The following is a 12,841-nucleotide window of genomic DNA, read 5'->3' on the forward strand; positions in this document are numbered from 1 at the left end:
ACATTGCATATTGTTGTCTTTGTAGTAGTCATTCATAGCACAAGATGTAGATATGATACCAGTTTTGATCTTAAAGTCTTTGCCAACACTTATGTATTCAAGAGTTTCATTTACTTTATCTAGAAAATTTATTTTCTGTTAGTGAGCTAGATTTTCTATTATGTCTCCCCAAAGGTTCCTTACTTCTTTGTCTTAAATTTATCTTTGCCTAACATTATGATTGAGATTTTTTTTTTTTAAATTTACGACAGGGTGTACAGGATCTCACTGCGAAGATCGGACTCATAGTGATCCTCCTGTTTACAGCTTTCCAAGTGCTGGGATTATAGGCACATACCACCACGCCCAGTCTTAACTGCAGTCTCAGCGTGCCCTGGGGAAGGGGCCCCCATGGCAGGCCTGGGGGTTAAACTCCTAGCCCCTCTGTCTGCCTAAGAAGGTACTTTAATCTGCTGAGCGATTTGGCTGGCCCTATGATTTAGATTTTTGAACCTATCAGTTGTCTTCATACTGTAAAGCATTAGCAGTTATCTTCAGGTTTGTATCCAGTTTTCTTGAAAAGATCTGCATGATTATTTTCTAAATATAGAGAGCCAAGAGCTTTTCCCTTTCTGTTCCTTTATGTCACATCTCCCTACCTATACTCCTAGCTTTCTCATCTAAATTTGAAACTTTAGGAAATTCTTTTTGATGTATTTTTGTCATTATTTAACCACCTAACAGTTTACTCTGAGTGTCACTTGGGCAACACATTTGTTTACATACTAACTATCCCAAGCGTTGCTTGGGCAGGTTTCATTTCAACCAGTTGATTCTTTTTCTTTTTCTAATTAATGTATTTAGTACAAGGACTACGGGGTCTCACTACAGAGATCTGACTCATTGTGATCCTCCTGTTTTCAGCCTCCCAAGCACTGGGATTATAGGCATATGCCACCATACCAGTCTCAATCCTTGTCCTCAGCACGCCCTGCGAGCAGGCCAACATGGCATGCCAGAGATTGAACCCCTGGTCCCTGCAGTTGATTCTTGTACTGAATAAATTTGACACAATTGTTATTTTTATCTTTCTGGTTATAGTATTGTATAAAAATTAACAAAAATATGTCATTTTTTGTTATCTCGTGTTTCAATTATTAGACTATTAAGTTTTAAGAACAATTTTCATCTCTTTGATAAGATAGTACACCTTAGTGAAAATACTTTCTTGATATAAACAACAGCACATACTAACTCTATCCCTGGTTGCATTAGCTCATATAACTGAAAGGTTAAGAGGTGGATATAATTGAACTGAGGCTCTAGTAAGTGATTCAAACCATATGATCAGGAACTATTATCTCTACCTTTCATTTCTCAGGATTGTTTTTTTATTGTTGGTACCTTTATGGAATAAATTCTTTTTAATGGTTCTAAGATGGGAGTTCTTGGGGCTGTATACTTTTTCATTCATATTTAGCAAGAAAGAATCCCTAGTACTTAAAAGCAAAAAAATCTAAGACATGATACACACTGTCTCTGACTGGTTGAATTATGTGCTCTTTGAACTAATAGCATTAGCTGGGGTGAAATGAATACACTGATTATATTAAGCCAATGTACTCAAACTACATAACTGGGAAATGAAGTATAGTATTAGAAGCACAAATGGGACTTGGTTGCTAGAGGGGCAGCTAACAAATGAGCATTACAAGAAGCATTCTCCATGTCTTTTTATTTCTTGAAATAGCAAGTTGATGAGTTCTGCAATAAGAAATAATGATATTACAGGCAACTATTAAAAAGTCAGTACATTCATCGACTTTCTTGATTATCAGTAGTAAATTGAATTAGGAAAGTAAAGAAGTAATAAAAAGTAACTGTAGAAAGATCTTAAATTCTTTATGCGCTGTAACAATATTCATATTTGTATTTATTTAAAAATAAACACTAATATGAAAACACTTTTTTATTTTCGCTTGCAAATTTCTTTTATTCTTTGGAATGGATGCAGGTAAAAAGACCATGCAATTCATATTCTTTAATGTACAGCTCCTATTTCATTTATCAAAGGAAGTATAAAAATATGAAACTACTTACAAAACTAAGCAACTATTAAAATGACCAGTATTATCACTAATAAAGTACTAAATATCACTGAATAAATGAGAAGTTCCTGGGTGAAGCTGTTTGAGAGCATATGTTTGTTTTGCAGGGAAGCTGAGCTTTGTTTGCTGTTTTTTGTTTTTGCAGTGCTTAGACTTGAGCCCAGTGCGCCTTACACTTTACCAAGTAGGCTAGCACTCTCACACTGAACTATACTCCACCCACTGGAGGGCATATAGCTATAATAGTTTAACAGCCCTTCTCAAGTTGTTCCTCCAAAGCATTAAGCTCTAGTAACTGAAGGTATCCATTACATATAATAACTAACTTCTTACTTAAGCATCTCCAGTAATACCAGTTATATTAAATAACTGGGAGAACTGAAGAAAAAAATACCTCAAATAATTTTGGTATACTAATGTGAAACTCAATGTGGTAACCTAATGTCAGTTATGAATATAGAACCCTAAAGTTACTTTAGAATTGATAATCCGTAACAGTTAAAGTAGCTATGGATACTTTGTGCAATGAGACAATAAAAACACCCTGAATTTGGTACATATTAGAGTATGTGTAACAAACCTCTATATGGAAAATTCACATACTAGTTGTCAACTTAATATTTTTTTACTACACAAGATTTAAATTTTTACTTGGCCTGTGACTAAGTCAAGTTTTTTTTTTTTTTTAAATTTAATTAGGTATGAATGTCAACTTAATGGTTGAAGTCTTCATTTTCTAGTATGCTCCTAAGAGAACACTGATACAAAGTTGCTGGGTTTTTCCTTCCATATTTTGGGTATTTATTTGTTATTGCTTCTTTACATTTTAGATCCACAGCATGCATTGAGATTGATTCATTTTTGAAAGTCATAGTCTTAATTATTACTTCTTAATGAATTGTACCTATCAATTTATTATTTTCTTGGATGAAGTCAATTTTGAAAATGTTTGTAAAGAGCACATAGTGAAGGAAATAAAAAAATGAGATGAAAGTCATGAGAACTTAAAAAAACTGAAGTTAATAGAAATTACATACTAGCTTGGCGATCTGTCCGGATTTTAAGACTCAAAGTGATTTTAAGGGATTATTTAAAATCATGCAATTTATTTAAGGATAACCAACGAAACTGCCAAGCTCCTGGAGCATTAAATTTCTTAAAAGTCTTATGAAAAAAGCTTATTGTCACAAACTATAGAATCTTGACAATAGGAGAGTTATTTAGGCATAAGAGAAGCTATTAAATTCCTAGAAGGACTATGTTCAAGGGCACTTTCATAAGAAAGCACCACTAAAGATCCAAAAGAATAAAGTTACACGCTTTTTATTATATGAATGTTTTAACCCATCTTCATAGATAGGAAGTAGGTTGGATAGTTGGAGAGGCTTTAATGCAAAAGCCTCTTGTCTTACCGGTTCATCTGCACTGCCTGTTGCATGATGGGAATAATTGATGAGACCAGGGATGGGCTGCTCACCATGTGCCATGATAACAGCAATACTGGTGTAGGATGGATGCTTCTAATGCACAACACATAACAATTATGAATACAGTGACATGAAAACAACATCATATAAACAAAATGACTAAAAGGAAAACAGATGAAAACATGAAATAATGGCATACCAAAATTTTCTACATGTAGAATGATAAAATCAGTGTAACTTTAAATGCTGTAGGCTTTTTCCGTAAGACTTAAAATGATGACATTTTACTCTTTTACTTAAGAGAAAAAGAAGAAACATGAATGATTTTAAAATGAACTTATTTCACCAATTAGTTCTATTAAAATTATGTACAGCTCAAATACCTATTAGTATCAAGTAAGGACTTAATGAGTCAATGGATGATCCGGAGAAATGAAATTATCCAGTCTTCAGTAAAGGCACCATTTACTGGCTGCATGAATGGGTACTTGAAGTTTATTTCTCAATGACTGTAATTTATATGTTCTCAATGAAATCTTTACTATATTCATAGACAAAATATGAATGGTCTATAAAATGCTACAAATTACTTATATAGAATTAAATTTTTAACCTATATGCTTTCAATCAGTGGACAATTAGAATTCTTAGAATTAATACCTTTCTAGAAAATTAAAATAGCCTAGGTGGTTTTTACTAGGTATGGCTAATAATATAAAACACATTCTGTAACTTTAAGATGATTACATTTACTCAATTAACTCATGGTACTATATCCCCACAACCATGTAGAGAGAATTTATAATACTTTGGTATTATCCTAATAATATTTATTACTTTATTAATTTATAATGCAAATATACATTTCTCTATAGCACTAAGGGTAATCTATCATGTAATATTTGAATAAATGCTCAGTTAAGGAGAATTCAAGAACTGCTTATAAGCTATATCTTAAAAAATTTTAGTTTTTTCCAACTCATTTATATAGTCATCTAAAGTCCTTTAATTTCAGCATTTTACTTCTTTAAAATTTTGTGAAGTTTTAATGTTCTGAATATATAAACACTTTAAAATGCTATCAAAAATGACAGCTTCAAACAGCTCTTGAATGCCACATTGTTTGTTACTGTAGCTATCACTTTCACAGTAGCAATAGTATTTGTAATGCCACAGAGCAACAGAACAAATTTCAGTACCTTCAAGGAATTTGTATCAGGAAGAAAATGTAGTAGTAGAGAGTATACTGGGTTGCTCAATTTATTTGTACTTTTTAAAGGATGTCCTAAAGAGGTATGGAATTTCAAAGATGGGATGTAAATAGGAATGCAATCAATACATTCATCTGTGTGTCCTTCATAGCTCAGTCTCAGCAGGCTTACCTTGGCAGCAATGGCTGCTGCAGTTATATGTGAGGATGAACTATCTTCTGTTGAAGCAACACCACTATCTTTCTTTTCCTCTTCCTCTTCTTCACACTGAACCCCTTTGTCTTCTGTCTGTTTATGGGGGCTGGTTGTGGGAGGAGGGGAAAGTGGAGGTGGCGGGGAAGGTAAATCTTCAAGTTCATCGTGCACCTCCTTTACTTTTACAATGGCATCACGTAAAAGATCAATGGCATGAGGTAGAGCTGGCAGTATGAACTGAAAGCATTCCTGTCCATAAAAGGAAGAAAAAAAGCAAAGAAGAAAATGAAGTCTTCTTCTAGACTTACAAATGATTACAATTAAAGTGATTCTTGATTTTGGATCTGCATTTCCCTCTCTCAATCTCAAGAATGAAGCGTATTTAAAGAATTGTCATTGAATGTGAAATATGAAGCATGATACATAATACTCTCTGTCAACTAGCAAACACAGTACAAATAAGGCACACATTGTATTTATAAGTTAAATTTTAACATAGTTTAAAGACATTATAAGAATCGTTGGAAAGACAGGAAAGAATTTTCACATTTTTAATTAGAGCAAGACTTTATAAAACTAACAAACCACATGGAGTTTGGGTTATTCTATTCAAAGTTGAATTTCTAATATCACCATAATATGTAGCTAGACAACATTATATGAGGGGTGGTTGAAATATATAGTCAATGTTCAAGTTAACAATGATTACAGCAAAAGACACATTGCTAATCACCCTCAAAACAATCTCCCTCACTTCAAACACACTTATACCATTTTTCCTGTTAATTTCTGAAACTGTTTTGTGAGTCTTATTTCATTTCTTTCATGATGTGATAAAAAATAAGGTCAATGTTACTGTCCTGTGCTACCCAATGGAAAGGTAGGTTTTTAAAAATGTAACAGTTTGTCCTCAAGTACCTTATTCACTAGATCTGGCACTGTGCAACTTCTGGCTCTTCTTCAAAGTCAAAATGAGCATTAAAGGTAAACATTTTGAATTGATTCAGGACATCAAGGCAGTCCTACCAATGCAACTAAAGATGTTCATCAAAAAGAACTTCCAGAACTGGTTCAGAAAGTGGCAAGAATTATGGGATAAGTGTGTTTGAACTAAGAGGAAATATTCTGAGTGGGATTAAAGGCAATGTATCTTTTACTATAAATAAATTTTTAAAAATGTAAACTTTTACTCTATTTTTGGAGTACACCTAACATAATATGTAAGAACAGAAACAAACGTATAATGAACTCCACACAAAAGTCAATATAACCTGTGGCTCAAATACCTATGTTACCTACAATGTATTGTCAAAAAAGAATAGGAAAGAACTTATAACCAGAACCTAGAGCCAGATGTTTGAAGAATAAGGTAAAGTCTTTTGCATTTAAAGTAACAACTTAATAAAAAAACTAAGATGTAAAAGATTTCTTAAAAGAAGCTGAGCATGGTGGTGCATGCCTATAATCCCAGCACTTGAAGCTGAGGAAGGATTGTCTTGAATTGGAAACCAGCCTGGGCTACAAAGAGAGCTCAAGGCCAGCCTGAACTTCACAGTGAGACCCTGTCTCAAAGAGAGAAAAATAAAAAGAAAAGAAAAAGAAAAAGAAAAAGAAAAAGAAAAAAGAAAAACAAACAAACAAACAAACAAACACATTTCAATCTTTCCAGAGTTACTGGAATACCTGAAGGATATCTAACCTTGTGATCTATCTTTTATGGTTCAATTTATCATTCCAATTTTGTTCAGGTAAAGATTTTGTTTTTTATTTTTTAAAGAGTACAAAGTAGTATTAAAATAGAAAAATTACAAATGATACAGAATTTCACTAAACAAAATATGTGATCATGATATCTCCCCTGACAGGTAAGTATTCACTAAAGGAAATACGAATGTCACAGTATTTGTTGTATTGCATAGTGTTGTCTTCAAATTAGTTGTTCATATTACCAGATATATACATGCAAGACTAGAAGAAGAAAAAAAGAAATAATAGAAAAAAAAGGAAAAAGAATTGAAAAAAGAAGACAAAAACAAATTAAGGATTAACTGCTCCTTTCCATAGACAAGCAGAAATCCACTGTAAAGTTGTCCAAACCATCCTGCTTACATACATCAATATATCTCCTTCCCCTACTCTCTCTACTGTCCTTCTCAACTCAGTAATTCTTTCCTTTTGAACAGGTTCATTCCCTTTTCCCAGTATCTAACACTCTACAGATTTTACTTTCTCAGATAAAGATTTTAATATTGAGACAGAGAGGTATGGATTTTACTGTCAGTTCCTTAAAAGTTATTCTACAATGTAGTGCCAGATAAAAAAGTTTTTTTTGTGCCAAGAATTTAAGCAACCTTAGATACTAAAAATTCTGGATATCAAAGGGTCAGGCTAGCATTCCTAGCTGACAATACTCGTGGGAGTATACATCAATGCCAGGAAGGTAACATGTCTATGATTCCACAGAAGAGAAAATGTAAGCTCCTTATTTGGTACCTTCTCAGATTCTTACCTATGCACGTTTTTTTTTGCTCAGATCTCAGCAATCTATTACATGGATTGCTTTGTTTTTGTGGGAAACATGAGGTTGAGAGGAAGGATGCTAATACAACGATAATGTTTTGTTTAGGAGTGTATTATTTTTTTCATGTCACCTCAGAGCTTTCATTTTCTCTATGTAAAACAGTGGTCCTAGGATCAGTGATACAACTGTGGGCATAGAATAAGTGATGATTCCTAAGCAACAAAAACATGAATGTCTTTAAACTTTTATGTCAGAATTCCTGAAGGAATTTTGCTGATTTTGAGCCTGATTTTGTTTTTACCACATCTGGCTAAAGAGTTGACAGTGAAGGCAGTTAAACTATCTAGTAGGTTAAGATAGCTCACTAGTTCTTTCCTTTTAATCTTGCCCTATATGGACAGGAATAGAATAAGTGGGAGGTACTTCCTAAATTCATATTAGGCCGTCTGAATCGTCACAGCACTGAGCCTTAAATCCTTTCTGAGATGGGATAGTTTTAGTATAAATGGAGAAAAGGAACAACTAGGCTATGCAATGAGGGAAACAGAAAATTCTATTGGTATCTAAGAGGCCCAGAACAAGAGACAATGCTTCTTGGTATACTTATAAGTTGCTTGAAAAGATGAAGTTGTATGTTGCCGAGACCACTCTTGTTTTTGGAACTTGAGAAGACTACAAAGTTGAATGAGGAGGCGCTAAGTTGCCGCCCTTGTTACTTCATTTCCACAGGATAATATGTTGTAAAACTAGCATTGTTAATAATGTTAGCACTGATATTGGTGATGGTCAAATGTATGGGCAATTGAGTTGAAATCTGCCTAGGAGGTAATAAAAATGATTGGTTTAATGAAGAACAGCTAATTTCTGTGTTATCTAGTTTTTCATGCATATATCATATGGTACAAATAGCAGTAGATTAAGGTGGACTAGCTAACCATACTTTTCATAGCTTCCTTTCAAACTACACATATTCACAGAGAGCATTGCTGTATCTGTCACTTATGCTATAGTAATATAGATGCACAGACACTCTGGGTAGTGTTAGTTTTTTGCTGTAAGAAAGCCTTGGTCAAAAGCCAAGAGTAGCTACTGTATCAATTAACATTACTCAGCATGCCTGATCTTTGTCAACTACAGATAGGTAATGCCTTGATTTGCAGAATTTCATGCCCCAGAGGAATATATTTGTTTGTCTGGGATCTTTGGCCATCAGATAATCTAACTATGTGATTTATGATGCAGTCTTTGGGCCACATGGGTATTAGTTTTGCCACTGCAAGGTATTAAAGACTAAAAGTATGAGTTCAACCTCTGGGTACAGCTAATAACTAAAGGTCAGCCACAGAGAGAGTATGTGACAAATGCTATAAAAACCCCCAGAAGAATAACAGCTAAGGTGAGTTGTTCTGATTGGTAATATTCTATGTGTCCTATCACATAATAATACCAGTATAATGCAGTATTTCTGATTTAATGGGGAGGGAGAGGACAACAAAAGGTCCAGATTTGGCATTTTTCTTGGACTCTGTCTTATGCATATCTTTCCTTGAATCATATAAATTTGTGTCCTTTCCCTATAATAAACAGTAAGATGACAACTTTTAGTAAGTTCTGACAGTTCTAGTAAATTATTGAATCTGAGGGTGATTTTAGGAATTATTTGAACCTGAAATTAGTGTCTGAAGTAAGAGCATTCGTGTAGTGCTCCAACTTTTTGGATAGAAACAACTGGTTAAATGTACTTATATTAAACCATATAAATGTCAAGGATGCTTACCTGAGATCCTTTCTTGCTACCTGGTAGGTTAATAATGAGAGTTTTCCCTCTAATTCCACATACAGGCCTGAAAAGAAAAAGAGGAGGAATACTAATTTGGCATGGATATTTGCTTTAAATATATTTTAAAAAAAAAAAGGTAAGTCAATTTACTTTATATGTGAATAACTGCTTAGGAACACAATTGTCATAGTAAGAAATTCACCAAATCCAATGCAAACTCACATTTTGGGAATGGGTAGAATAGTGGCTTAGAAAAATATAGGGTAAATGGAGTCAGAATAAAGTAGTTACTTTAAATAATTTCACCACACCCAACTTTTTTGTTTTGGTCCAACTTCAACATTTTCATTTCTCAGAGAGTAGTAAGATTTCAATGAGGTAATGCTAAGTAAGTATTATATAGAAATACGTATGTTCAAAAGTTTAATACATAAAGAACTCAGGCTGAATGAAATATAACTTGAGCTTCTGTTTCCCAAAATGTCTAGTTTTAAAGAAAAACATTCTTTTTCACAAATGAGTGGAAGTAGGAAAGAAGTTAGAAAGCTCAGGTATCAATGGACACATATATAATCATAAATCTGATTTATTTATTTATTTATTTTTATCACCCTTACACCCTGTAGAGCAGTATAATCCTTTTTTTTTTTCCTTCGGTACTGGGGACTGAACTCAAGACCTTGGGCTTGTCAGGCAAGTGCTTATTTTACTGAGCTATCTCTTCAGCATAAACCTTTTATGTTGAAAGATCTTTGAGAGATCACTGTTAATTTCTAGTACACATTTAAATGAACTAGCTAATAAGAACTAATAAACAATGGAAAAAGCATTGGGAGATTAGATTTCAGAGTTGAATGTGTGGATTTTCACATGACAGAATCATACTTTGCTACTAACGGCTGTGTTAGTTTGATGAGTTAAGATCATCTTACTTGCACTCTTGCAAACAAAAACAGCATACTATTTGAAAAAATTTACAATTAAGATTTTACCCATGTTAAAATTTCCCAAATTTTACAATTGAATTTTAACCACTTCCACTTTCTGAAATAACCTAAAAGTGTCTTTTTTTATTGTTCTTTCAGTTTCAATTTGAAAAAGAATTGACAGAATTTATTTAAAACTTTCCATATTCTATTTTTTATTTTATTTTGTTTCATGTATTGATGCTTCTAAGTTTCTTATAGTAGATCACTTTACTACTAGTATCAAGGCTTCCTTAAGAGATATCTGCTCCTCAGAGATGTCTTCTAGGTGTAGGTGGTTCTTGGTCTTTGCATCTGTCCCAAGATTCTGCCTTCCTAATTTATTAAGGATGATTAATAAATTGCTCTCTATTTGGCTTAGCACCCAGTTCTTTGGTTCTGTACTATGGTGATGGTTATAACCCCTGATGATCACAGGATGAGCAGACAGGGAGAACAGCTGATTACAACAGGTATGACATCCTGGCTAAAGTAGTACAACTAGCAATAACAACAGTATGAAGTGCAGCCTAAAACCTGACAAACTGGAGTAACTATTATTTTGGAATATTTAGCCATATGTGCAAGATCTACACTTATGTATCAAGATAATATTATTATGTATTATTCAGGTACTTGCATACAAAGAGTTTCCCATTAGAACAGTGATTTTTAGTGTGGTGGAGAAATTTATGAAGGACAGAGGACAAAACAGAAAGCTAAAGGAAGAGAAATATAGAACCAGAAAAGTTGGAGGACAGATTGCTCTCAATGTGTACAGTTGGCTCCACCCAGGATTTGCGAAGTTGGAGAAGGTAGTAAGTAAGAGAGTCCAAAGGAGAAAGCAAGAGATTATTGAAGCAGACCAGAAAGACTAGAAAAAATGTTCAGTTACATGTAAATATCATAAAATCAAGAGAGATAGTTGAGGAAGGAGAGGAATAAGACAAATAGATTACAACAAGAGTAAAGAGAAAGACCTAAACAACCTAAAAAAAAAAAACCCGTAAAACATATTTATCTATCTCTATGTCTATCTACAAGTTGTGATGGTACCCTTAGACAGTCTCAGATTGCTCCTAATGTGTACAGTTGGTTCCTCCCACAGCCTAAAATTCATTTGAAACTGGAAGACACCTAGAATAGCAAAGAACAATGATAGGCAACAAAGGTAAGGCAGGGAGCATCACAATCCCTGACATGAAATTACATTATTGAGCTACTGTAATAAAACAGCATGGTACTGGCAGAAACCAAGAAAGAAACCAACCTGAGGTTCAGTAAATCAGATTAGACGATGCAGAAAGAAATCCAAATACATTCAGCTACCGTATGTCTGACAAATGGGCCAAACATGTTCACTGGAAGAAAGACAGTCTCTTTAATAAATGGTGATGGAAAAACTGGCTTTCCACATGCTGGAGACTAAACCTAGATCCATCCTTATTACCATGCACTGGACTAAAATAAAAATGGATCAACGATCTGAATATTAAAACAGAAACACTAAATCTGCTGGAAAATAAGCTACGTAGAACTCTTGAAGACATAGGTGTAGGCAGAATTCATGAACAAAACTCCAACTGCATGGGAGGTATTACAAAGAATCAACAACACCTGGGATCTCATCTTATTAAAAAGCTTTTGCATAGCAAAAAAGAAACCACCAAGAGTGAAGAGATAACCCATAGAGTGGAAAAATTTTCTCCAGTTAGTCCTCAAAGGATTAGTAGGTAGAGCATATAAAAAACTGAAAGAGGGGTTGGGGAGATAGCTCAGTTGAGTAAGTGCTTCCCTGGCAAGCTCAAGGGTCTGAGTTCAATCCCTGGTACTGCAAAACAAAACAAAACAAAACAAAACAAAACAAACAAACAAACCAAACTGAAAGAGATCTGACCCATTTCATATTTAAAGACCTAATAAAAAAATGGGCATCTAGAGACCCAGTCCAAGCCCAGGCCCGGTGAGTGTGTGGGAGAGCTTCCTGCTAGCCTGTACCAGCGGGACCTATTACTGGTCACAGCCCAGGCGCAGCATGGGTGAGACCCTCTTCCACCCCCTTGGGATGCCCTCTACCACTCTGCAGCACCTCACCCACCCTGCCCACCCAGTAGGAATTTCCGCCGCATTCTGGGAACCCACAGACGCAGTCCTAGCCCAGACCCAGTGAGTGTGTGGGAGAGCTGCCTCTCCCCCCTACTCTACCTTGTCCACTCCATGCTCAACTCAGGCCTGGCATACAGGCATGGGGTGTTAACTGTGCACCTGCAATCCCTGCAGAGAGTGTAGAGGATAGAACCACCCAGCTAGTCCAGGAGCAGAAAAACTTGCCAGAGGGGCACAACAAGTTCACCCCCAAGGGCAGCAGCAGGAAGGAGCTGAGCACAGCAGCCAGACTCAAGCCAGGAACAGTTGGATAAATCCAAACTTTGTAGATCTACACCTGAACTTTAGTATGTGCTAAGGTTATAACTACAACAAAGATCTACAACAAAGGGCAGAAGACAGTGCTACACCAAATGACGAGAAGGAACAAAATGCAACCTCAGAACCCAACCCCACCCGTAACAAGTGCAGAGGCCACTAACACAGAACAAATTGGGAATCACAGGGCTGAAAGCAATGAGTCAACAGCTTCTGAAATAAAAAAAACAG

The 12,841-nt window shown here is 34.9% G+C and overlaps 1 protein-coding gene across 1 annotated transcript in view; it reads right to left on the bottom strand.

Moving 5' to 3' along the window:
- Positions 1-12,841, bottom strand: part of Gphn (gephyrin) — an 837,950-nt gene that overhangs the window by 372,729 nt on the left and 452,380 nt on the right. Inside the window, exons 6-8 of the mRNA XM_023701464.1 lie at positions 9,219-9,285; positions 4,897-5,169; positions 3,500-3,607 (exon numbers count right to left, since the gene is read on the bottom strand). Coding sequence (XP_023557232.1) covers positions 3,500-3,607; positions 4,897-5,169; positions 9,219-9,285 — 448 coding nt within the window. The remainder of the gene's footprint in view (positions 1-3,499; positions 3,608-4,896; positions 5,170-9,218; positions 9,286-12,841) is intronic.

The sequence above is a fragment of the Octodon degus genome, unplaced genomic scaffold (assembly GCF_000260255.1).
Source record: "Octodon degus isolate 3935 unplaced genomic scaffold, OctDeg1.0 scaffold00007, whole genome shotgun sequence".
Lineage (NCBI taxonomy): Eukaryota > Metazoa > Chordata > Mammalia > Rodentia > Octodontidae > Octodon > Octodon degus.